We start from the raw sequence: 26,384 nt of genomic DNA on the forward strand, positions 1-26,384 counted from the left end.
TGTCTCCCCACAAAATCCTAAAGCAGTAAGGGAAAGTCCTTAATCTCTCCAGAATGTGCTATGTCCACCACACGATGACAGGAACCTGATTAAGGAATGTTTCACCTTTGGATGAACACGGGCTCCACCTTCCCTCTCTACCAGGAAGCTATGCAGCCCAGCATTGTCACAGCCAAAGGCAGGCTGTGGGGACCCACTGATCGGCATTTAAGTCACCGGCTCCCTAACTGTGTGTTACTTAACACTGACTGTGCCTCAATTTCCTCATCCATAAAATGGACAAGATCCATACTCAATTGATGTGCATGAGTATGGCTGTACCGATGGTCTCCAGGTGTCCATTCTGTTTGATCAGGGCCTATTCCATTCTGGCTATTCAACATTGGCCTTGCAGGATTGCTCTGAGCACTGTGTGAGATAACATACAGAAAGTGCTGGGCACAGAAGAAACATTCAAGAAATGTTATTAGCAGTATACATAGTAGTTTCCTGACTATAAAAAGGGAGGCACGTTTTTTTCTCTCTTCTCCATTCTAAGTTACCATTAGCCTCATGCTCTTGAGTCAAAGTTTCTGTAGTTAACAAAGAATATATCGGGATGCCTGGGTGGCTCAGTCAGTTAGGCTACTGCCTTCAGCTCAGGTCATGATCCCAGGGTCCTGGGATCGAGCCCACATTGGGCTCTCTGATCAGCAGAGAGCCTGCTTCTCCTTCTCCCTCTGCTTGCCACTCTGCCTGCTTGTTCTCTCTCTCTCTCTCTTTCTCTCATAAATAAATAAATAAATAAATAAAATCGTGATCAGGAATAGTTGAACTCTTGTCTCTTACCCAATTGCCTTTTAACTGCCCAAACGCTTCTTGACATTCAGGTGTCTTGACTTCTTTATCAAGCCCTTTCTCAGCCAATAAATGAGTAAGGGATTTATTGAATTAAACTAGGTTCCAAACTTGTGGCAATAACCAATGCCAGCCCTCACCTTCCACTTTTTGTATGGGTTACTCCATTTCCCAATCATCTCAGCTGTATCTTAAGTAAGTAGGAGTCTACTATTGCTATCTAGCCCCAAATCATCACTTTGAGCAATCAAAATGGACATTAACTCAACTTCTTAGAAGCCCAGTTCCTGGAGTGACCTGGAGAAGTCTCCAAGCATCCCAGGTGAATTTCCATATTTACATTAAGAATGGCCATCTCAGGGGTGCTTGGGTGGTGTAGTTGGCTAAGGGACCAGCTCTTGTTTCAGCTAGGGTCATGATCTCTGGGTTGTGGGATCAAGCCCTAAGTCAGGTTCCCTGCTCAGCGCAGAGTCTGCTTCAGACTCTCTCCCCTCTCCTTCTGCCCGTCTGCTCATGCACGCTTGTGTGCTCTCTCTCCCTAAAATACATAAATCATTTTTTATAAAGATTCTCTGGGGTGCCTGGGTGGCTCCATCATGATCCCAGAGTCCTGGGATTGAGCCCCATATTGGGCTCTCTGCTCAGTGGGGAGTCTGCTTCTCCCTCTGCCTTTGCTGCTTCCCCTGCTTATACTTGCGCTCTCTCTCTCTGTCAAATAAAATAAATAAAATCTTTGAAGAAAAGTTAAAAAAAAGATTCTCCCTCTCCCTCTGCCCTCCCTCTAAATAAACTGCTACCTCATCACCATTTTCAATTGCAAGATCATACATTCCAAACAAAGTACAGTTGACCTTGACACAATGCAGGGGTTAGGGCTCTGAGCCCCCAGGCAGTTGAAAATCTGTGTATAATTTTTGACTCCCCCAAAACTTAACGAATAGCTTCCTCTTGACCAGAAGCCTTAACAATAACATAAACAGTCAATTCATCCATATTTTGTATGTTACATGTATTATATATTGTCTTCTTGTAATAAGGTAAGTTAGAGAAAAGAAAATGTTATTTTAAGATCATTAAGGGAGAGAAAATATATTTACACAACTATGCTGTACTTATGGAAAAATAATTGTGTGTAAGTAGACCCATGCTTTTCAAACACGTGTTCAGGTTTCAACTGTATATACCACAATCACATAAACCAATTATATACATCCTATTGGTTCTGCTTCTCTGGCTGAACCGTGACTGATACAGATCACTGCCTCTCACTCCCAAGGGCCTCACCATCACTATTTTTCTGGAAACCATCACAAATAATCTCAACATGGCTTTTCTCTATTTGTGTCAGTAGCCTAAGACTCCCAAGTCATGTTTCTCTTTGAGTGTAGCCAGACAGCTCGGTATATCGCTTTTATGATGCCGTATCCCTCCTCCTCGACTTCTGAAACCCTTTTACCATCTGTAGAATTTGGGGACAGATATCAAATTCCCCTATATCTGCAGCTGCATCTTTGTATATCCCCTCATCTTCTCCCTTAAGTGAAATCAAACTCTGAGGTCCTTCGTGTCCCCAAACCCTCTTAAATGGTGCTGTCTTCACTCCCACACCTCTAGCACCACAGGGCCTGGAAGTGAGAAAGGTGTCCTCCTCATTGTTCCTTCCAGGACATTCTCCTCCATCCTCAAAACAACCCCCAGCTTTGAATCTCCTGTCCTCAAATTATATCATTCGCTTTTTGTCCTCAGGGAGATCACTGACCCCTGGATCACTCATACTTACTCCTGGAAGATTTTATTACCTGGTTCACTGTTACTCCCTCTAACACTATTCCTGTTGTAATTCTTGGTCAATTCAGTCTCCAAATAGATGATCTCCAGCCTCTCAGTTCCTTGACCTCCTCTCCCCTAAATATCATGCCCTCCACCCTACTTTATCCACTAATCCACTAACCCGCATGGCCATACCACTGACCTTATAATTAGTAACACAAAACAAAGCTAACGAAAAAACTACTCTTCTCTTTTTTCAACTTCAGGCATCCCACTTTTCAACTAACACTTTCTCCTTTCTAATTCTAAAATAAACAATGTTTATTGTGCCTCTACCCTAACAGTACTTTGGCCCCACTCATTAAACCTCCTACTCCCACTTCCTTTCATGTCCTCAGTTCCCTCCCTCCCCAGCTTAAATTTCATGGTCAATCATTGTATTATTTCCACTACATATGCTCTCAGTGATTTGAGATTTTCTTTTCTAATAAATATTTAATGCTATAAATTTCCTGTTAAGCACTGCTTTTGCTACATCCCACAAATTTCAATATGTTTTCTTTTCATTTTTGTTTAATTAAAAGTATTATCAAATTTGCCTCAAGAACTTCCTTTGACCCCTGGGTTATTTAGAAGTATACTTTCCAAGTTCCAAAAACTTGGGGATTTTCCAGATATCTTTCTGGTAGTAATTTCTAGTTTAATTCTAATATGGTCTGATTTGTATGATTTCTACTATCTTAAATTTGTCAAGTGTTGCTCATGGTCCAGAGTATGGTCTAACTTCATGGTTGTTCTGTGTGCACCTAAGATCTGTATTATGTTGGGGCGCCTGGGTGGCTTACTTGGTTAAGCGTATGCCTTCAACTCAGGTCATGATCCCAGAGTCCTGGGATCGAGTCCTGTGTCGGGCTCCCTACTCAGCAGGGAGCCTGCTTCTCTCTCCCTCTCCCACTCCCCCTGCTTGTGTTCCTCTCTAGCTGCCTCTCTGTGTCAAATAAATAAATAAAATCTTCAAAATAAAAAAAAGATTTGTCTTGTCTTGGGTGAAAGGTTCTCTAAGTGTCAGCTGGGTCAAATTGGTTGCTAGTGTTCTTCAAGTTATCCATAAGCTTTTATTTATTTATTTGACAGAGAGAGATCACAAGTAGGCAGAAAGAGAGGGGAAGCAGGCTCCCTGCTGAGCAGAGAGCCAGATGTGGGACTCGATCCCAGGACCCTGAGATCATGACCTGAGCCAAAGACAGAGGCTTAACCCGCTGAGTCACCCAGGCACCCCTTCACTGGCGTTCTGCCTACTTGTTCTCTTAATTATTGAGAGAAGAATGGTGGATTCTCCAACTATAATGGTAGATTTGTCTATTTCTCCTTTAAGTTCTATGAGTTTTTGCCTCATGAATTTTGAAGCTCCTTTGTTAAGTACATACATATTTAAGATGGTTATATCATCTTGAAAATTGATAACCTTTATCATTACGCAATGTCCCTTTTTATCCCTGAACACATTCACTGCTTGGAACTTGGCTTATTCTGAAATTAACATAGCTAGTTCAACTTTCTTTAGATAATATCCGTATGGTATATCTTTCTTTCATTTTACTTTTAATTTGTGTCTTTATAGTTAGAGTGGATTTCTTGTAGACAGCATGTAGTTGTGTTGCAGTTTCTTTTTTTTTTAAATATAATGTTTTATTTATTTATTTGACAGAGATCATAAGTAGGCAGAGAGGCAGAGACAGAGGAGGAAGCAGGATCCCTGCAGAGCAGAGAGCCCGATGTGGGACTCAATCCCAGGACCCTGGGATCATGACCCAAGGCTTTAACCCACTGAGCCACCCAGGCGCCCCTGTGTTGCAGTTTCTAATCCAGTCTGACTATCTCTTTTTTTCTTTTTTTTTTTAAAGAAAGCTCTACGCCTGACATGGGACTAGAATTCATGACCCCGAGATCAAGAGTCACATGCCCTACACACTGAGCCAGGCAGGTGCCCCTGAAAATCTCATCTTTTGATGGGTGTGTGTAGATCATCCAATTTAACATGATTATTGATATGTTTGAAATACAGTCTATCATTTTGCTAGCTGATTTCAATTTGTTATGTCTCTTCTTTGTTTTTCCCTTCTGTTTCTTTCTTCTCTAGGGTTAATTGGAATTAGCTTTTGTAGTAAAAGATGTATGATGTAATATTTATGATTTTAACAATTCTAAGTGTACATGTCACTGGCATTGATTATATCCACAATATTTTGCAACCATTATCACTGTATGTGTCCAAAACTTTTTCATCACCTAAAACAAAACCCTGTAACCATTAAGCAATAACTCCCCATTTCCACCATGCCCGAGCCCCAGGTAACCTTTAATTTACTTTAATTTAATTTACTTTCTTATCTATATGGCATTGCTAATTCTAGAGATTTCAGATAGGTGAAATCATACAATTTTTGTCCTCTTGTGTCACTTAGCAGAATGTTTTCAAGGTTCATCCATGTTGTAGTGTGTATCAAAACTGCATCCCTTGTTTTGGCTGAATAGTATTCCATTGTATTATGTATCATATCGTGTTTATCCATTCATCTGTTAATGGACAATGACTTGTTTCCACATTTGGCTGCTGTGAATAATTATGCAGTGAATGCTGGTGTAAAAGTTTCTCTTGGATACTTTTTTTTTTTTCAGTTATTTTGGGTATGTACCTAGGAGTGGAATTGCTGGGTCATGTGGCAACTTTATGTTTTACCTTTTAAGGAACTAGCAGACTGTTTTCCACAGCAACTACACCATTTTACATGACCACCAGCAATGCATGAGTGTCCAATTTCATTGTATGCTTGTCAACACTTGTTATCTTCTGTTTGTTTTTTCTATGATAGCCATCCTGGTAGGTGTGAAATGGGATCTCCTTGGGATTTTGATTTGCATTTCCCTACTAATGATGTTAAGCATCTTTCCATGTATTTATCTGGCCATATGTATATCTTCTTTGGAGAAGTGTCTTTTCAAATGCTTTGCCCATGTTTAATAGGGCCATCTTTTCACTGTTGAGTTATAGGAGTTATTTATATACTCTGGATATTAAACTCTTACCAGATATATGATTTGCAAATATTTTCTTCCATTCTATAGTTTTTTTTCACTTTCTTAATAATATTCTTTGATGCTCAAAAATTGTGATTTTGGTCAAGTCCAATTTATTTTCCCTCTTGTTGCCCAAGTTTCTGTTGCCATATCTAAGAATGCATTGCCAAATCTAAGATCATGAAGATTGATTGTTATGTTTCTTTAAAGATTTTCATAATTTTAGCACTTATATTTAGGTCTTTGATCCCTTTGGAGTTAATTTTTGTATATAGTATGAGGGAGGGGTTAAATTTCATTCTTTTGCATGTGGATATCTAATTTTCCCATTACCATCTGTTAGAGTCCACATTCTCCCATTGAATGGTCTTTTTATTCCATTTAATGGTCTTGACACCCTTGTTGAAAATCAATTAATCATAGGTATGTCATTTTATAACTGGACCCTCAATTCTATTTTATGTTTCTATACACCTATCCTTATGCCAGGATTTCATTGCTTAATTACTATAGCTTTGTAATAAGCTTGAAATTGGTAACTGAGTCCTCCAACTTTATATCTTTTTAAAGATTGTTTTGGCTATTTGGAGTCTTTTCCATTTCCATAGGAATTTGAGGATTGGCTTTTCTATTTCTACAAAAAAAGTCACTTGAATTTTGATAGAGATTGCATTCAATCCTAAGACTGCTTTAGAAAGTACTGGCATCTTAACAATATTAAGTCTTCCAATCCATGAACATAGGATGTGTTTCCATTTATTTGGGTCATAGTTAATTTATTTCAGAAATGTTTTGTAGTTTTCAGTGTATAAGTATTTAGCTTCTTGATATATTAGATATATCCTGATATTCTTGCTATATCTTAATATTATATATATCAAGATATATTATATATATATATATTCTTGATATATCTTTATATTCTTGATATATTAGATGTTATTTTAAATGGAATTGTTTTCTTAATTTCCCTTTTGGATTTTTCATTGCTGGTATAGAAACACAACTAATTTTTGATTGTTGATTTTGTATCTTGCATCTTTTCTGAATTTATTAGCTCTAGCAGCTTTTTAAAAAGATTCTTTGGGATTTTATTTACATAGGATCATGTCATCTGTGACTAGAGATAGTTCATTTCTTCTTTTCTAATTTATATATTATTTATTCTTCTACCTAATTGCTCTGGCTAGAATTTACAGTATAGTGTTCAATAGCAGGGGTGAAAGTGGACATTCTTGTCTTTTTTTATTAAGATTTTTTTATTTGTTTACTTGTCAGCGGGGGTGGGGGTAGGGAGGGAGAGCATGAGCAGGGGCAGAGCATGAGCAGGGAGAGGGGCAGAGGGAGAAGCAGGCTCCGCACTGAGCAAAGAGCCTGATGCAGGACTCAATCCCAGGACCCTGGGATCATGACCTGAGCCAAAGGCAGAAGCTTAACAACTAAGCCACCCAGGTGCCCCTATACTAAGTCTTTTTCATGCTACTATTGCTCTGGTTCTCCCTCTTCTGACTCCCTCTTCCACTTTTCAGGATGCTTGTGATTATACTGGACCTACCCAGATAATCCAGAGTAATCTCTCTATCTTAAAGTCAGCTGATTAACAACTTTAATTCCATCTGCTACCTCAGTTCACTTCAGCCACATGACCAGACACTGTCATAAGTTCCCCAGATTAGAACATGGATGTATTTACCTAGCCACCAGTCTGTCTACCACACAACCAGACACACTGTCCTATATACAGTAAGATTCCATGTACATAAAATTTTTTATTTAAATTCAATTAATTGGGGTGCCTGGGTGGCTCAGTCGGTTAAATGTCTGCCTTCAGCTCAGGTCATGATCCCAGGATCCTGGGATCGAGCCCCATGTCGGGCTCCCTGCTCAGTAGGGAGTCTGCTTCTCCCTCTGCCTCTCCCCCTCCTTGTGCTCTCTCTCTCTCTCTCTCTTTCTGTCAAATAAATAAATAACATCTTTTTAAAAATTTTTAATTCAATTAACTAACATATAGTATATTATTGGGTCAGTGATTCATCAGTCTTATATAATACCCAGTGCTCCTTAGTTCCCGTGCCTTCCTTAATGTCCATCTCCCCAGTTACCCCATTGTCCACCCCCACCATAACGTTTTTTAAAAAGAGAAAAAGAGTAACGTTTAACAGTGTTCCTTATAACTGCACGTAAGACTCTAATGAAAAACAAAGAAGTGATTACCATGAAAGTTAAGATAGTTGTTACTTTTTGGAAAGGGGAAAGGCAAACTGATTGAGAAGGGACACAGGGAAAGCCTCTGAGTACTCGTAACGTTCTATTTCTTGACTTTTGTGGTTGGTCCAAATATGTTAGCTTTATGATCATCCATTGAGTTTGGTGATCATCTTATGTACTTTACTTTTCACAATAAAAAAGCTTAGAAGGGTCACCTGGGTTGCTCAGTGGTTAAGCGTCTGCCTTCGGCTCAGGTCATGATCCCAGGGTCCTGAGATCGAGCCCCTCATTGGACTGTCTGCTCAGTGGGGAGTCTGCTTTTCACTCTCTGTGCTCTCGCATTCTCTTTCTGTTCTCCCTCTCTCTCAAATAAATAAATAAAATCTTTTTTTTAAAAAGGCTAGAAAATGAAAGAAAGAAGAGTACTTCAAATTTGAAATCACTAAACAGTGTGTGGTGGAGAGAGTATGATCAAACACTTACACAAATACAACTTGTAGTCAGCATGTTAGTGCCTCAAAATGTACTATCAATGGACTTCCAGGGATCCTACAGCATTTGAATAAGATCTCCAATATGAGGGACACCTGGGTGGCTCAGTGGGTTAAGCCTCTGCCTTCAGCTCAGGTCATGATCTCAGGGTCCTGGGATCGAGTCCTGCTTCACCCTCTCTCTCTGCCTGCCTCTCAGCCTACTTGTGACCTCTGTCAAATAAATAAATAAATAAATAAATAAATAAATAAAATGTTTTTTAAAAAGATCTCCAATATGAGAGGAACCAAGACAAATAGCAAAGTAGACTCCAGAGGAAGCAGATATAATATGAGGAACAGAAAAAAATGCTTTTTATAAAACCATAAACCCCAAGTCCTCTAAATAATATCCTAGAGAAATGAGAGAAGATACTGCATCCATGCTTTAAAAGAGGAACAGAAAATTAAAAAAAAAAAACTTGTAGAAACGAAAATAGAAGAATGGACATTTAAAACAAACCACAAACCTCAATTAAAGGTTGAAAACTAGGGACACCTGGGTGGCTCAGTTGGTTGGGTGGCTGCCTTTGGCTCGGCAGGGAGCCTGCTTTTCCCTTTGCCTCTGCCTGCCAGTCTGCCTGCCTGTGCTTGTGCTCTCTCTCTCTCCCTTTCTCTAACAAATAAATAAAATCTTAAAAAAAAAAAAAGGTTGAAAACTAAAGCTTCAGAGGTATCCCAGAAACCATGGAAAGGGGATGGTGAAATGGATAATGGAAGAGAAGAGCTTAGAAAATTTCATTGTCAATCTCAAAATCCAGTCTGCTGGTCTAGGAACGGTGTTCTTGGCTCTATGGATGTGTGGAGAGCTCACCAGCATGGAAATGCTAGCAGTTCTAAAAGAAGAGAAAAAAAGAAAATGCTGGAGAGGAAAAATTAAGACAATGCTATAGGCTGAATGTTTGTGTCCCCCCAGATTCAAAGGTTAAAACTTAAGCCCCAGTGTGATAGTTTTTGGAGATGATGTTTTTAGGAGGGGATTAGATGATGAGGGTGGCGCCCTATAAAATAGCCCTTATAAAAGTGACCCTTTAGTGCCCTTATAAAAGAGACCCAAGTGAGCTCTCTGGCCCACAATCACATGAGGATATTGTAAGAAGACATTGTCTGTGAACCAGGAAGTGGGCCCTTACTAGTTACCAAAACTGCTGGTACCTTGACCTTGGACAATCCAGTCTCCAGAACTGTGGGAAATAAATCTGTGTCATTTATAAGCCACCCAGTCCATGGTATTCTATTACAGCGGCTCAAATTGACTGAGTAGAAAAGTTCCTGGAATGGAAAGGCACACATTTCCAGTGAAAGGGTATATATACTAAATACACAACAAAATGCACATCATAAAAAAGTCACCAATCAAATATTTCCAGATTCCAAGAATAGAGAAAATATATTGCTATTGGTCAAATGGGGGGGAAATGTTACTATGAATAAGTCAATGCACATAAATTGAATAGCTTATAAGAAATAGGCCAGTATCTTGAAAACCTCAAATTACCAAAAATTATCCAATATTGAATAGATAACTTGGATACTGCTATAAAGAAACTGAATTCATTGCTAAATACCTTCCAAAAAAGAAAATGATAGGCCCAGATGGTTTCACTGGTGAATTCTACCATACATTTAAAGAATTAACATCAATTTTGTAAAACTTCTTCCCAAAAACAGAACAGGAGAGAAGAGCTTCCAACCCCTTTCATGAGACCAGCATTACCCTGATACCAAAACCAAAGATAAACAAACAAACAAACAAAACAAGCAAGAACCTGCAGACCAAAAATCTCATGAACACAGACACAAAAATCCTCAACAAAATCTTAACAAATCAGGGGCACCTGGGTGGCTCAGTCGGTCTGCCTTCGGCTCCAGTCCTGGGATTGAGCCCCATGTCCGGCTCTCTATTCAGCAGGGAGCCTGCTTCTCCCTCTCTTTCTGCCTGCCACTCGGCTTGCTTGTGCTTTCTCTCTCTGTCAAATAAATAAACTCTTTTTAAAAAAAATTTTTTTTTAGATTTTTTTTTATTTATCTGACAGAGATCACAAGTAGGCAGAGAGGCAAGCAGAGAGAGAGGAGGAAGCAGGCTCCCTGCAGAGCAGAGAGCCCAATGTGGGGCTCGATCCCAGGACCCTGGGATCATGACCTGAGCCGAAGGCAGAGGCTTAACCCACTGAGCCACCCAGGTGCCCATAAAAAATTTTTTTTACTTAAAAAATATTAACAAATCAAATTCAGCAATGTATATAAAGAAAAATATATCTCAAACAAGTGATGCTTATTCCAGGAATACAAGGTTTGTTCAATGTTAAAACAATCAATTAAAGCCATTATTTTTTAAAATTTATTTATTTGAGAGAGAGAGGGAGAGTACATGTGCACACATGAGTTGGGGGAGGGGTAGAGGGAGAGAATCTCAAGCAGACTCATCACTGAGTACAGAGACCACTGAGGGGCTCAATCTCACAAGCCATGAGATGATGACCCGAGTCGAAACCAAGAGTCAGATGCTTAACCAACTGCACCACCTCAATTTAAAGCCCTCAAATTAAAGACATTATATTATATTTTATAAAAGAAAAGTCATGCCATCATGACAAGTAATTAAGAAAACACCTTTGACATCTATTCAAGACAAAAACTCAGCAAACTATGAATGGAAGGGAACTTCCCCAACCTACTAAAGGGCATCTATAAAAAACCTACAGCTAACATACTTGATAGTGAAAAACTAACTGGTTTCCCTCTAAGATAAAGAATAAGGCAAGGATGTCCATAATTACCATTCTTATTCGACATCATACTGAAAATCCTAGCTAGTATAAAAATTCAAGAAAAATAAATAAAAGACATTCCAATAGGAAAAGAAGACATAAAACTGACCATATTCATAGGCAATATGATTATCTAAATAGAAAATCCCATGAAATCTATTTTAAAAATTCTCATAACTAACAAATGAGTTTGGTAGGATCACAGGATACAACATCGTTAACAAAAATCAATTGTACTTCTATATACAATAAATGTACAAATGGAAACCAAAAATTTAAAAACCAATATAATTTACAATATTTAGGGATGTATCTAACAAAATATATACAAGATCTTTATTCTCAAAATCACAAAGTACCGGCGACAGAAATCCAAGAAGATTTTGTCATAACCTGGGGATATACGAATAATTCTAAGACATAACACCAAAAACATGTAAGAAATAATAAGGAATGAGTGTTAAATTATATTTCATGAAAATTAAAAATGTTTATTCTGAGAAAGACCCTGTTAAGAGAATTAAAAAACAAATAAATAATACATAGAAATATTTGTAAATTATATATTCAGCTGTGATCCAGAGTATACAAAGAACTCTTAAAACACAACAATAAGAAAATCAAGAGCTTGGGGCACCTAGACGGCTCAGTCGGTTAGGCATCTATCTGCCTTGGGCTCAGGTCTTGATCCCAGGGTCCTGGAATTGAGCCCCATATCAGACTCCCTGATCAGTGGGAAGTCTGCTACTCCCTCTGCCTGCCCCCTCCTCGAGCTCTCTTTCTCTCTCACTCTCTCAAAATCTCGCTCTCTCTCAAATGAGTAAAATCTTTTTAAAAAATCTAATTTTAAAAAAATGAATAGTTTAATTAAGAGTGGACACTTCACCAAAGAGGATATGAGAATAGCAGTTGAGCACATGAAAAAGTGTTATTAGCCATTAGGAAAATGCAAACTAAAACAACAATGAGATACCACTACATACCTATTACAATAGCTGAATTAAAATATACTGACAAAACCAAGTGCTGGGTAAGATTGGAGGTAAATGGAATGCTAAGATATTGATGAAGGGAATGCAAAATGGTACATCTGCTCTGTAAAGCAGTTTGCCAATTACTTACACAAGCAAACACGGAATAACCATAGCACCCAGTAATGTCACTTCTGAGTGCTTTCCCTAGAGCTAGAGAAATGAAAACCTATGTTTACAAAAAAACTTCTCCATGAATGCTCATAGCAATTTTATTCATACTAGTTCAAAAATTAAAGAAATCAAGATGTCTTTTAACAGATGAATGAAAAGCAAACTTTGATGCATCCACAAAATTGAATACTACTTAGCCAACATAAAGGAGAGCACAATTGCTATTTGCACACTTTTGATGAATCACAAATGCATTTTGCTAAATGAAAGGACAAGACACAAAAGATAACATGCTATCATTATGCTTGTATACAATTCTGGAAAAGGTACAAATATAAGAATGGGAAACATATCACTGGTTAGCATAGATTTAGGATGGGAAAGAGAGATTAAATAGAGGGTAGAGTGAGGGGAATTTTAAACATAATGAAAATATTTTATATCCTAATGGTGGTGAAGATTACACAAATTTATCCGTAAACAGGATTGGGACTAATAACAGCATTCAGAATCATGGCACGCTTCTGAAAAGTGATATTGGAAGTTAATTAAAAAAAAAAACCAGAGAGTAGATCAAGGCCTTCAAAATCCCTGGGGGGAAATTTCAGCCTGAAATTTATTCATCTAGGTACCAATTAAGAATGAGATCAAGACAAACTTTGCCCAGGTAAATTCTCAAAAGAAGTCACTTATCATGTGTCTTTTCTCGGGAAGTACCCAGAGGATGTGTCTCATCAAAAACACTGTAAACAGAAAACAACAAGAAAAAAGTGGGTTCCGAGAGGCCCCAGACCGCACTTGGGTGCCTAGCAAAGGAATGTTCTAGATTGATGCAGCACCCTTAGCAATCAACAAAGATTGGAGCACGCTCTGGGAAGGCATACTCCAAGAACAAAGGAATGAAGATATTTGAAGATTTGGAAGAGATGGATGATAGGTCCATGACAGAAATGGAAGTTCCTTTAGCCCTGTTCACCAATGTAGCCCCAGGTCTTAGAACAGTGCCCAGCAGGTGGCAAGCATTCAGTAACGCTTTGTGAGATTCGAACAGAGAGGAGGACTGAACGGGAGGAGAGGAACTTGAAACAGTATGAACAACTTATTCTTTTAAGATTTATTTTCCTATTAGAGAGAGAGAGAGAGAGAGAGGAAGCATGATCAGGAGGGGCAGAGGGAAAGAGAATCTCAAGCAGACTCCAGGCTGAGCGCCCAGCCCAACACAGGGCTCGATCTCACCACCCTGAGACCACGACCTGAGCCCAGATCAAGAGTCGGATGCTCAACGGACGGCACTACCCAGCTGCCCTGACACAACTCTTCAAAGGAGTTCTTCTGTAAGGCCGAACAGGGAAATGTGGGGGCGCTCAAATGGAAAGTGGGATCAGAAGAGGGGTTTTTTAAGTTAGGAGAAATGACATGACAGTACATTGATACGAGTGATCCCAAATGGAGGGACACATTTATAAGGATGGAAGGAAGTTTTCTGCCAGTTGCCCTCTACTCTCAGGAAAATGGGAACCAGGGTCATCAGGTGGGAGTGAAGAGGGTGAGTGAACAGAAAGGACCCGAATATCCTCAACATCTCCAGATGCCCCCCCCCCAAATCGTCCTCCTTGACCCGAAAGCTGGCTGTTCCCTAAGATCATTATTTTCCTTGAAGCATTTCTTGGGTGGTGTTGAGTCTCACACACTCTTCTACCACGAGAGCGTTAAATCCTTGCATAATTTAGATCCCTTCAAAGCTGTTGAGATCAGCTTCATGGCCCTCAGCATGTTCTATCCCAGGAAATGAGCATGTGGACTTGAAAAGAATGTGGAATAGAAGAAACAAAATAGGTGAACCTAGGAGAAGGGAAGAAAAAATAAGGCAAAAACAGAGAGGGAGGCAAACCCGAAGAGACTCTTAACTCTAGGAAACAATCCCCGAGTTCTGAGAATTGCTGGAGGGGAGGTGCGTAGGGGATGGGGGAAGTGGGAGAAGGGCATTGAGGAGGACACTTGATGAAATGAGCCCCCGGTGTTATATGCAGCTGATGATGAATCACTAAATTCTACCCCTGAAAGGCGTAATGCTGTATACATTAACTACGTTGAAATTAAATACAAAATTTTAAAAAAAGAAAAAGAAAGAAAAGGAGGTGTACGCAACAGCTCTTGAATGGAGCATCCTGTAGGTGTCCATTAGTTCAAGCTAAAACCAAGACCGTTCAGGTCTTCTATATCCTCACAAATTTTCTGTCTAGTCCTTCTGTCAATTATTGAGACAGAGTAGTAAAGCCTCCGGATACCACCGCTGAATGTGCTAGTTCTGCCATCAATTTTGTCAAGTTCTGTTGTATGTATTTTGAGGCTCTGTACTTTCGCGCATCTAAGTTTACAACTGTGATGTCTCCCATACTGGTGGATCCTTTTATCATTATAAACTCCCCAATTCTGGGGGCGGCTGGGTGGCTCAGTTGGTTAAGAGAATGCCTTCAGCTGTGGTCATGGTCCCACGGTCCTCGGATCAAGCCCCACCTAGGGCTCTCTGCTCAGGGGGGAGTCTGCTTCTCCCTCTGCGTGCACTCTCTCTGTCTCAAATAAATAAATAGAATCGTAGAAAAAAATGTCCAGTTCTGTCTCTGGGAACACGTTCTGCCTTAAAGGGCTACTTTGTGTGTTGTGATGATGGCCACGACGGCGCACACTAGAGGCTGAACTCTCGGTAGATCGTCCTCAGCCTTTTCCCTCTCAGTGGGTTTAGGGCGTTATCGGAAGAACCTTGCCTCACCAGAGCACACAGTGGAATGCACCGGGTCTTACACTGGGTGGACGCTCTCTATACCTGGTGATTAATGCATTCAAACTAGGGGTGAATTTACAGATGTTGCTTTGCTGTGACTTGTATACATTTCTTACGTCTTTTTGTACCTCTGTTTCTCCAGGACTACCGTCTTTTGGGTTAGATAGATGTGTTCTCACGTACCACTTGACTCCTTGGTGCTGGGGCCCCAGCCCCTGAGGCCTCGGAGCTTTCAGGGTGGCCCTTCGCTCCCTAGCAAGAGCCAGCATGTGCCTTGTGCTGATAGACGCTGTGGAGAATGCTCCCCACCAACCGCAGGGGCCCCTCCCAGCGGAAGCCCTGATCTTCTCTCCATAACCTGGCTGGGGCTATGCCAAGCCTGATAAGGGAGAAAAGAAATGATACACCGAGGCAGTTTCCAGAAATAGCTGCTCTGTACTGGCAGGAGCAGGGGAAATAGCCTTGGGATTGGAGTTTGAGGGTGCTGGATCAAGAGGACAGGAAGAGAAGACTGGGTAAGCAGGTTTTACTGAGTGGGGGGCACTTTCTCATCCCACGGGATTTCCCATACTGGCGGGGACTCCAGGAGAGGGAGCAAATTCACCACCAGGATGGCCCTCCAAAGCTTTAAGAAGCTGAAGGCTCACACGGAGAGAAGTGCGAGTCCCTGCCCTGGACGAGCAGGTGGCAGAGGAAGGAACAAAGAGGTTGAGTGAGGCAGGCCTGGTGGAACAGATAGAACACGTGAGGCCAGAAGGCTATGCGCCACGGGAGGGCCCAGAGGACACACCATGCACCAAAGCCATCAGGAGTGTTCTGGTGGGGGAGGGGGCAGCATCACCAAGAAGTTCGGCGGTTGCTCTCCTCTGCAGGCCAGGGCAGATGACGGAAGGAAGGTGGTCCTGGCCCGGGCTCATCCCCATCCATGGGAGTGAGGGAACGCTGACATAACAGAGGGCTGGGGTGGCTCTTGACTAAGAGACTCCAGGAGACCATGTTTCTAGTAACAACTGGCAAGGGCGACTGGCACGGAGCTGAGAGGATGGTTCCAAAAGCCTGGCTCCCTCGGAGCAACAGCGGCCCGAAAAAGGCAAGAGGAAGAGGCTGGTTGTCCCAGGAAAGAGTCACAATTTCTTGCTCCGTTCCTGGTCCTGAGGCGGTTTTGAGACCAGCCCCACTGACTGAAGAGGTGGAGGAGTCCTGAGGAGGAAGGGTCTGGAAACCAGGAGGTCAGTATATATACGGTTTGTGATGCCACTGTCCTTCTCTACAGAAAAGGACTGCCATTTCTCAGGGGATGGTGCCCTGGGGAGAGAGGAATACTCAGACATGCCTGGAACCATCTGACACAGGGTCCGAGGTGACACTGATTCTGGAGACCCACAGTGTCACGACAGGGCCTGGCAAGACTGGGGCTGAGGAGACCCTGGTAATAAATGGAGTTGGGACTAGAGACCCAGTCATGGACCATGGCAGCGGTCACTTCTCCAGTCCTCAACTTGACAACCGATACACGTGGCAGTTGGGGTGAAAACCCCCACAATGGATCACTGGTCTGTGTGGTAAGAAGCTATCGCGCCAGGGCGGCCAAGTGGATGCCCTGACAGCGGTCCTGCCGCAGACCAAACAGGTTAAGTTGAAACCGCTATCGGAGCAGGGCGAGGCTGAAGGGAGGGAGTCAGCAGGGATTGCGGACGCCCGGTGGAGACCTATAGGGTGCAAGCAAAGAGGAGACACGAGAGCCCCAGGGATGACGAGAGTGCGGAAGGTGTGAAAAGGCTCCAGGATTCTGTCTGCGGGGGATAGGGACAAGGAGGCTTCCACTGGCTCCAACGGCAATGTTCCCTAGGAGGGCGGTGGGGAGAAGAGATGCTACTGTATCCTCCGTGACCAATTTAAGCATGTCTGAAACAGCACCATGACTTTAAGAGTCAGTGGGAGAAGTGGGAGAGGGCGTTTTCCACACACAGGCAGGGACAGCGGTGGGGGGGGGGGCACGCTGGAGGAGGAGGCTCATCGCAGAGTTAGAGTGTGCCCAGTCTCCCCTGCTCTGTGATGTTCTCCAGCACGGTAGGCTTCTCGGGTGCAGACCCAGTGACATGACACTGGGCCTCGGAGCTCACACAGACGAGAAGTGTTCAGGCACCCCAGGCCTCTCCTGGGGATCAGCCAGAGTAGGATGCGGGAAGGAGAGAAGCAAGGGGCAGACAGAAGAGTATGAATGGGAAAGAGGAAGGAGAAGCATGGAAGGAAGGGAGGGCCCTTGGAGTAGGGGTTGGGTGGCAAGCAAGGGAAATTCTAATGGGCCGGGACCTCACAGAAGCCAAGGGAGAGAGGGACCAGTCCCCAGATGTCATGACTGCTCAGCTCAGAGAAGCTGGGAACCCGTAGTGTCAGGAAAATCTGAGACCACTGGCGCCCCACCCCCACCGCCACCACCACTGTTAGGCCTACTTAGCTGTACCTTGCTCCAGACCTCTCCACATTCTTGTACCTACACCTCTACCTAGTCTCAATATAGGAGTGGTTGGTGGTTTTCAATTCATTTCATTATTTGCCAATGTGTGTCCAGCTCCACTGACCTCCAAATTGCTCTATTCAGTCACGAGGGTGCTTTGAAACCTGTAAACGTGGCCTCTCGCGTTCCTTCTGACTGCCGCCTTTCCCATCCTCGGGATGCACACTTCCCGTTGCTTGCATCCCTCTCCGCACTGCTGGGAACTTGGAGTGTTCCCAGTTTTTCTCATCACCAACGTCCTAGCGCACGTGCCCTTCCTTACCCACTGCGGGAATGAGCGAGTCTCCAGAAGCAGCACCGGCAGCAGATTTTCTGGATGGTAGTTAGGGAATGTGGGTGTTCTCCGCTTTAAGGTTTTCCACTCAAAGCGAGCACTCTGCCCCCAGACTGCGTGCTTTTGATCCTGCCAGGGATCCCAGCAATCCTGATGACCTTGGGCGAGTGGCTCAACCTCTCAGTGCCCGTTTCCTCCCCTGTAAGAGGGCGGTAACCGAGGGTACCTCAACCCTACGCCTGTCTTGTGGGCGCGTGACTAGTTAACTACAGTGCTTACGTGAGCGCCGGGCATGTGGCACCTATTGTATAAGTTGCTTTGCATCGATTCTGCCAAATACCTCCCAAAAGGCTGCCCTGGGCCCCCACCCCCACCCAGAGGGCAAAAGCACCGCTTTGCTCACAACCACTGCCACCCTTGGAATGGTTCAGCTCTTTTGATCGTCCCAAGTCCAGATTCTGAACACCGATTCGAGGTTTTAGTTCACACCTCCGGCAATGGTGATTGATGGTGAGCAGCTTTTGGTGCCTGCACTGGCGGCTGGGATTCCCTCTTTTTTTGAACCGCCTCGGAGAGGAGGAGGAGGGGCCGGCAGGAGGGGGGCAAAGCCCGGCCTGTGCACCAGACCTGCCTGCCAATACAGTTCCCGGAGCAGAGAGTCACGGACCAACTTGATGGTCCATCGTGGTCAAGTGATTGCGACAAAGACTGAAAGGCGCGTAAATATGACATCGTTTGCTCTCGGGCCCTTCGCAGGGAAAGTATGCCCGCCTCCCGCCCCCCCCCCATCCCCTGATCGGTGACTGCGGGCTTCCCGTGCCCAGTTTCCCATCGGGTCCTAAGTGCCACTGTGGGAAACAGGCCGGCGAATCCTCTGTGCGCTCCGTGCCTCACCTCCGTCCCGACCTTTCGTCCCCAAGACCCGGGAGACAGGTGCCGCCGCCCCCCGACTCGGTGGATGGAGAGACGGAAGCTCAGAGCGGTGACTCTAAGTGGAAAGCAGGTTCTGGGCAAGGGAGGCGGGACCAGAACAGCCCGAAGCAACGACAGGACTCACGGACACCCAGCTCCCACCCGCTGCAGGGCGAACCAACGGCGCTCGACCCCATTGGTTAGGGCCTCGAGGGGCGGGCCAACAAGGGGCGCACTGGTTGGTGGGGGGCGGACCAATGAGGAAGCCGCCGCAGTCCCGCCGGAGGCGCGCGCAAGCCGCACGTTGTTTGAGGCGATCTCGAGCGGTTCAACGCCACGCCGCGTGGCGTGGAGCCTGTGGTGAGGGCCCGCGTCGTCCGGAGGCCGAGCGACTCCCGCCGCCCCTCAGGCGCCCTCGCCTCTCACCCGTCACGCCGGGACCAGGGCGGCCGTCTCCCTCAAAGCCCGGCTGCGCGGCGTCACCGGCATGAGCACTCCGAATGAGGGGTCTGTCTGGGGAGCGGGTTTCGGCCCCGAGGGCGGGGAGCAGGCCGGCATCCGCCCCTCCGGCCCCGGGGCCCCGTGGGCCCCGCGAGCCCCGGGAGTAGGTCTGGATGTGGGCCCGCCGCGGAGCGGCGAGGGCGAGGGCGGGTTCGCAGACGCCGAGGGCTTCGAGTCCGAGCGGGAAGTGCTGGAAGCGGGAGGGCCGGTGCTGTGGGGCCGCGAAGGCCGCCCCGGCTCCCCGGCCGACGACAAGGGGGACGCCCCGGACTACGCGGCCCACCTGGCTGACGAGTCCGCGGCAGACATCGTGCAGCAGCTGACAGACCGCGACGCCCTGGGCCTGCGGAGAAACCCGTCCCCCGAGAGCTGCGCAGCCGAAGCGTCGGGCGGTTGGGCGGGCCTCGACGCGGGGCCCAGTGGGCGAGGCGCGCTCGTTCTGGGCCGCGTGGAGTCGCAGCCGCCTTCCGCCGCCGCCGGGCTGCGCGTGGCTGGGCCCGAGGGCAGCCGAGCCTGGGGGAACCCGAGAAGAGGCGCTAAGAGCAGGGCGAATGCCAGGGCGGATCGCCAGCGGCCCTCCGCCGCCACCGCCGCCACCGCCGAAGGCCTGGGCGCCCCGCTGCCTTCCGACCCTGAGTCCTCCGATGAGTTCGGGGAGATACAGCTGATGAGGGTGAGCATTTACTCCAAAGAAGGAGGCCAGGCCAAGCCCAGCAGCCCCGAGGATCCCGGGGACACACCCAGACACTCGAATTTCCGCATCAGGGAGAATTTCCTGCACGTGCCGGGCCCTTTCCTGACCTCGGCTCCCCGAGGATTCACTTCGGTTGTGGAGAGGCAGGCCATCGGAGAGCTGGACATGCCCTCCTCCAAGAAAATGCAGAGCGTGGTCTGGGGGAAGGGGGAGAGCAGGCCCACCTACCGGGGAGCTACTGCTGTTGCTGCGACTGCTGCTGCTGCTGCAGGCGGCTTGCCCCGGGCCACCTCTAGGAGGAAGGTGACCCAGGAGAAGAAATCCCTAGGGGGCCCCTCAAGAGTCACCTCGGGGAAAAGCTTTCCTTCCTGGGGGCAGAGAGTCTCGGCAGCTCCCCTGGAACCGGCCACCTTCCCCCCAATCTCTGGTGTCCCGCTGCTTGGCAAGTCCAAGAAGCATTCCGTGGGCCCTTGGGGAATCAAACAGCCCAAGCACACGGGGGCCGGGAAGAAATCGGTGGCCAGGAGGACTCGGGAGGCGGAGGTGGTGGCGTCGGCAGGAGAAGGCACTGACTCAAGCAGAGACGCATTCCCAAAGGGCCAGGTGAGTAGGCCATGCTCCTTCTCTCTGGGTGCCCTTCCTCTCCCCCTGCCCCTCCGGCTCTGCCCAGTTCTTTACCCATGCTGCCTCTGTCCCTACTTCAGGGGTTGCCGTGGGTGCCCCTGGGTCATTGGGATCACTGGGGTGGCAGATCGGCTCGTCGGTCGTTTTCACGGGGGCAGGTATTAACCTGGGGTAGCACTGCGTGTGAGCCCGGCACCGTTCTGAACCCTTGGCACGTTTCCTGCCTCCTTCCCCCAGAGAGGGGTCTGGATGAAGGGAGGACTGGTAGCTGATTGGAAGCCAGGAACCCCTTCAAAGTTTGGACCATGACCCTTCAGGCTTTAGCTGCCTGGGCTTTGTCAGTGGCCTACTCGTCTCCCTGGCTCAGCCCTGCCTCCTGGCCTGGGGCTGATTGAGGGAGAAGGTGCCAGCCAGATCGGGCTCTGAGTTCCCTTGCCCATTCCCTGCCTCACCTCAGCTCTTATACACACGTGGGTACACCTACACACACACATCCCAAGGCCAGATGGGTGAGAAATTTTTCTTTTAGCTTCCAAAACAGAGGCCAGGACCATCTTGTTTGTGCATGCATCGTGGAGAATGCAGCACTGGCGACCTCCAGGCCAGAGCCCCCCAAGTCCCAGGAAGCTCGGAACCCTTGGCTCCGAGCCAGGGAGACGTCCTGCCCAGAGGGCCTGCACCCTCCGGTGAGTCTTGTGGGTGTCAGAGGAGTGCGGGGGAGAGGGGAGGAGGAGGGGAACCTCTGGCTCTGGCTCTGTTGGGGGCTGAGTTCTGCGCCCCGCCTCCCCGGGCAGCTTCTCGCACAGGATGTGGGATGTGGACAGGATCGACCTTAAGCCGCGTCCTCCCCCACGTGGGGTTTGTGCAGCAGGGGTGATGCGTGGCAGTGCCCCAAACTGCAGCCCCGGACACAGCCAGCCTTTCAGCAGCACAGAGCCTTTCTTCTGGAGTCCTGTTTGGGCGCGTTGCTCCTGCCAGGGGCTGGCTGTCGATGCTGCTCTGGGAGAGTCCGAGCCAGAGCCACGGTCCCTGGGGCCCACCCTCAAGGATGGGCTGGCTGCCCCTGGGGGACAGGGGGTATGGGTCCAGAGAGAAGGTTGGAGCCGCTGGCGGAGCAGGGGCCACTGGTTGCCAGCAGAGGGTGGTGCTGCCTCACGTTGGACCCCGCTGAGGCCCTTTGCACCTCCCTGGGGGCCTTGGAAGCTGGATTGGATGTTCTTTCCCTCTCAGGTGACCAGGAGCCACTTGACCAGCCCCCAAGGCCAGAGAGGCAGCAGCCGCCGCCAGCTGGCGCACAGGACTGTCCTCGGGTAATGCTTCCTGTGGCTCCTAGAAAGGCAGGCCCAAACTAGAGGGTGGGATCCGGGTCCAGGCTAGACTGACCTGGGTGCCCCCGCCCGCCCACCCCGATCTGCTCGCCACAGAGGGAAGGTACCGCCTTTCCACTGAGGAGCCTCTGGGGGTCTAGCCACTGGGCCTGAGGAGAGAGGAAGCCAGAGGATACTAATGGTTTCTCTCTCTGTGTCTGCTGTCTGCCGGCCTAGTGTCTCGTGCTACAGAGAGAAATAGACGATCTCAAAGAGCAGCTTGGTATGAGGAACCTCTGGCTGGGGCCGGGCTGGGGCAGAGGCAGGCTGCGGGGTGGGGTGGGGGTCCCCAGGGCAGGACCCGAGATGGGCTGCAGGTGCAGGCGGCCTCCCAGGGACCATCGTTCCTGTGGGGAGGAGACCCTGGCAGGCCTGACCCGGGAGCCTACAGTGCGTGTGCAGCTAGGTGTGCGCACAGGCGGTTCAGTCGTGCCTCTCCTGCGTGGCCGCTCTGCCGGCGGGAACAGGTCGCACAGGTCTCCCTCCTTTAGGACGTTTGCAGATGCTGCCTTGATTTTCCCTTTAACAGTTCTTTGGTATGGCTTGCAAGACGTGTGTGTGTGTGTGTGTGTGTGTGTGTGTGTGTGTGTGTCCGAGTCTGACCGAGTCGGATGTGCCCCAAAGCTGGAGAAGTACCTGCACATCGCGTTCCTTTAGAGGATGTGTCCATAGTGAATGGAGGTGGTGGTTGAGTGAGTCAGGCCTGCACTCCTGGGATAGGGGCTGGAGGGGGTTTCAGGTTGCAGGGCTAGGCGGTTCCCCACGGGGACAGGGGGACGGGCTCCTCTCTCCCCACGTCTGGAGGGTCTGCTTACGCCTGTCTCTGTTTCAGCGGCCATGCGGTCCCTGACTGACAAGTTCCAGAGCCTTTGAAGTGAGTGTTACACACTCCATTCCCCTTTGCACCGTGGCGGTGGCCCGTGCAGCAGGGCGGGGGCTGGCCCTGGCTTGCTGCTCCTCCCTGAGCCTGCTCTGTCGGACAGGTTGAGCCCAGCATCTCTGCGCAGGAGGAGCATCTGGTGCCTTTGGAGCCAGGGAGCTGTGGCCAAGCCGCTTCCCTCCTGTTCGACCTCGGCCAAGACTTCCTCTCCCTGTTCTTTTGCCCCCTCCCCAGCCCCATTCACAGCAGTTTCAAATTAAAGTACCTCTCAGGTCTGTGGTCTGCCCTCTCTGTGGGGTGAGGGGGCTGGGCCCGGCAGTGGGGAGGGGTGGGAGAGGGGAGGGGAGGGGCGGGGCAGGGAGCTGCTCCCTGCCCCAGCCTTTGCCTGAACAGGACCTCCTGGGTCCTGTGGTAGGCCTTCTCCTTGTGGGGAGAGTGGGTGGGCCTGTGCTGGGTGCTGGGTGCTGGGTGCCCCCTCTGGGGTCTGCGTGGGCTCTGTCTGGCCACCTGAGCATTTGCTCCCTTTCCCCCGCAGGTCCCCTTCAGGTTCTTCCCTCATGTCCCTCTCTTTTTGAGTCTGGGGGGGTGCTTCCCGTTCATCCCCTGCCCCCGACCCCTCCCCCTTCAGCAGGAACTCAGGACCCCTGCCAGAGCCGCAGCAGCCCCCCTTCCCTTCCCTCCTTGGGATTGCTGTCCTGCTCCTCCCAGCCTCCCTGCTCTGCTGTCTGAGCGTCCTTGATCACTCCCGTGGCTTGTGGCTTTCCCTCGCTGGCCCTCCCTGCCCCTGTGCTTCAACAGGCATTAGAAAGCACAGCTGAGTCTACGGCCATACCACCCTGAACGCGCCCGATCTCGTCTGATCTCGGAAGCTAAGCAGGGTCGGGCCTGGTTAGTACTTGGATGGGAGAAAGCACAGCTGAGCTCCTCTTGGCCCTTCCTGGGCCCAGCGCCCTCTGCGGAGTCCTTCCCTCCCTCTGGTGCCACCGCGCCCGAGGACCACTGGCGCGGGAACTGGTGCACCTTCCCCTCTCCTCTTTAGCCCTGGGCCTTGAGGCTGGGTTTCCAACCCTGTCACTTCTCCCTCCTTGGGTTCAGTGGCAGGTTGGAGGCAGAAGTCACAGCCCAGTGAGGTTGTTGAGCATGTACAGGGAACCCGTACAGGAAGGTCAGGGAACCGGGCAGAAAAGCACAGGTTCGTCTCTGGGCTGGAGGTGGGCGCAATGAGGCTTGTGGGGGCTCTGGGCCGACCAGGGGCAAAGGGCCCGCCAGCAGCCAGAAACGGATGGGCTAGCCACCGGAGCTCTCCCTTCCCTCCTGTCCAAATCACCTCACCCCCTCCTCCAGCGTGGTCGTCTCCGGTCCCTTGGTTGCAAAGTGGCCATCCCCTTCCCTGGCAAGGGTGGGTGCGTGACGGGTCTCGATGTGCCCGCGTAGTCCTCTTCCAATGCTGTTTGACCTCCACCATGACCCAGATTTTTCTGGAGGCGCTATTTCCGTGTCCCCGCTCAGGCTCCCCGACTGCTCCTTCCGGTCACAGGAGATTTAGTCCAGACTCCGTGTTCCATGTCGCCCTCGCTGATGGGCGGGGATGGCTTCCTTCCTTCAGCCGGGGCCCAGGGCTGTGTGGCCTGAGACTCAGGGTCAGATCTGGGTCTGAGTGAGGTGAGGGTCGCCTCTGCCAGACCAGACACCCTTCCTGAGAGCCCGGGTGTTTCGGGCACAGAAAGCAGGCTGGGAGGTTCGAGGGTCATGGTTGGTGTGTGTATTGGTGTGTGTGTGTGTGTGTGTGTGTGTGTGAGAGAGAGAGAGAGAGAGAGAGAGAGAATAAAACTAATCGGGGATAAGATAATGTCCGTGGAGGGAGAGCGAGGTGATTCAGGGTGTTAAGGGAGAGGAGACTGTGGTCAAGGGCCTACAAGGGATTGAACGAGCGGAAGCAAGGGGCGGCCCTACCTTTCAGGGGGTGCCGTTAAATGGGTATAGCTGGAGGGAAATGACGTGGAAGTCCCCAGAGCCCCCGGACGGGGTGCGGGGACGCTCAGGGTCACGGGCTCCCAGAGGAGGCTGAGGATCCGACTCTGTGATCCTCTGAGGTCTGAGCCCTCCTGGGTGTGTTGAAGGAAGGGCAGTGGGAGGGAAGGCTACCTCGGAGTGGCCGGGGCGGGCCTCATCTTAGCAGCAGGGAGCTCGCTCCGGAGACTGCTCTGCCAGGAGCTAACGGGGACAAGGGCAGGATGGGCACAGTGAGGCTGGGAAGTAGAGACTGGCTTCCCCGTGGGGAAGACTGGGCCGACTTGGTTCCCCCCTTGCGCCCTCTTCTCAGCCTGCCTTCCCTGGCAGGTCTGTGCCACCAACTCAGGTGGCCAGACCATCCCCCACCGGGTGGGACAAGCACAGACCTCAGCCTGGGGAGGCACGTCCGTGGGACTCGGTCCTGTCCTTCCAAACCCCTCGCTTGAGAAGGTGGGCCTGGTTGCGGGGCTCCGGCCTTCACCCGGACCCTGTGGTTCTCTCTTGGCGGGGTAACACGGTGCGCTGTCGTCTGCGGGGATGTGTTTGGGAGAGACCTTCTGGCTGGGGTGTCCGTGGGCCTTGGCGCGGTCAAGGTGTGAGTGGGGAGACGTCCAGCACCCACAGCGCCCCCGGGGGCACAGAGCCATGGTGGCCAGCGCCAGGAAGGGGAGAGTGGGCCGAGGATGGTCTGGTCACTGTCCTGGCTGACTAGTTTTGCCAGCCTCCCTTCTAACGTCTGAGCACACGAGCTCTGTTCCCTATTCAGACCGCGTAGCCCGCAGTCCTGTTGCTGTAAACACATGCATCACAGGCTGTGGCTCGGCACCTTCCCATCCCAGGGGGAAGCGAGTGGCAGATGGTGAGGCACAGACTAAGGGCGTACGTGTGGGCCCCAAGGGAAAGGAGGAGGTGGGTCCCCTGCCTTTATTTAGTGCCCCTTTCGGTTTCCACTGCAGCCAGGGAGGCGGTGGCGATTGGCCTGGGGAGCCCTAGGCCCCGTCCGGCCTCGTTCTCGTTCGGCTGCCTGCCCAGGCCCCCGGCAGATGACTCCCTCTCCACCTCCTCTGGCACCAGCACCACTGGCCACCCTTTCTCTGCCAACGCTTGAGGGGGATGGGCACACCCAAGGAGGGCAGGAGGGGGTGTGCACCAGAGTCGGCGCTGGGCGTGGTGGGCACTGGCATGGTCCCCAAAGATGTCCACGTCCTAATTCCTGGAATCGGCTCATATGGTACCTTGCATGGCAGCGGTGGGGTGCTATTCAGCTACATTCGGCGTGCTACTCAACTGACCTTAAGGTAGGAAGACTCTTTCCCGTGTTAGCTGGGGTTTGGCTCGCCCGCACATTGTGGGTGTCAGGGTGGTCATGTGACCTGTTACCTGCATAATCCCTGCGGGCACCATCGGCATCACTAGAGGGTGCTCAGTGGCCCTGGGCTCTTGTCACTTGGAATCCTAGTAACTACCGCTCAGATTTAGA

At 48.9% G+C, this 26,384-nt stretch overlaps 1 protein-coding gene across 1 annotated transcript; it reads left to right on the forward strand.

Moving 5' to 3' along the window:
* Nucleotides 1–19,312: 19,312 nt before the first annotated feature.
* On the forward strand, nt 19,313–23,119 carry LOC132007097 (uncharacterized protein CXorf49 homolog). Its single transcript, XM_059385230.1, has 6 exons — nt 19,313–20,623; nt 21,174–21,330; nt 21,719–21,954; nt 22,189–22,234; nt 22,844–22,885; nt 22,995–23,119. The coding sequence occupies exons 1-5, from the start codon at nt 19,313–19,315 to the stop codon at nt 22,882–22,884; spliced, it is 1,791 nt and encodes a 596-aa protein (XP_059241213.1). The 3' UTR covers nt 22,885; nt 22,995–23,119.
* Nucleotides 23,120–26,384: the final 3,265 nt, after the last annotated feature.

This window comes from Mustela nigripes, chromosome X (genome assembly GCF_022355385.1).
Source record: "Mustela nigripes isolate SB6536 chromosome X, MUSNIG.SB6536, whole genome shotgun sequence".
NCBI lineage: Eukaryota > Metazoa > Chordata > Mammalia > Carnivora > Mustelidae > Mustela > Mustela nigripes.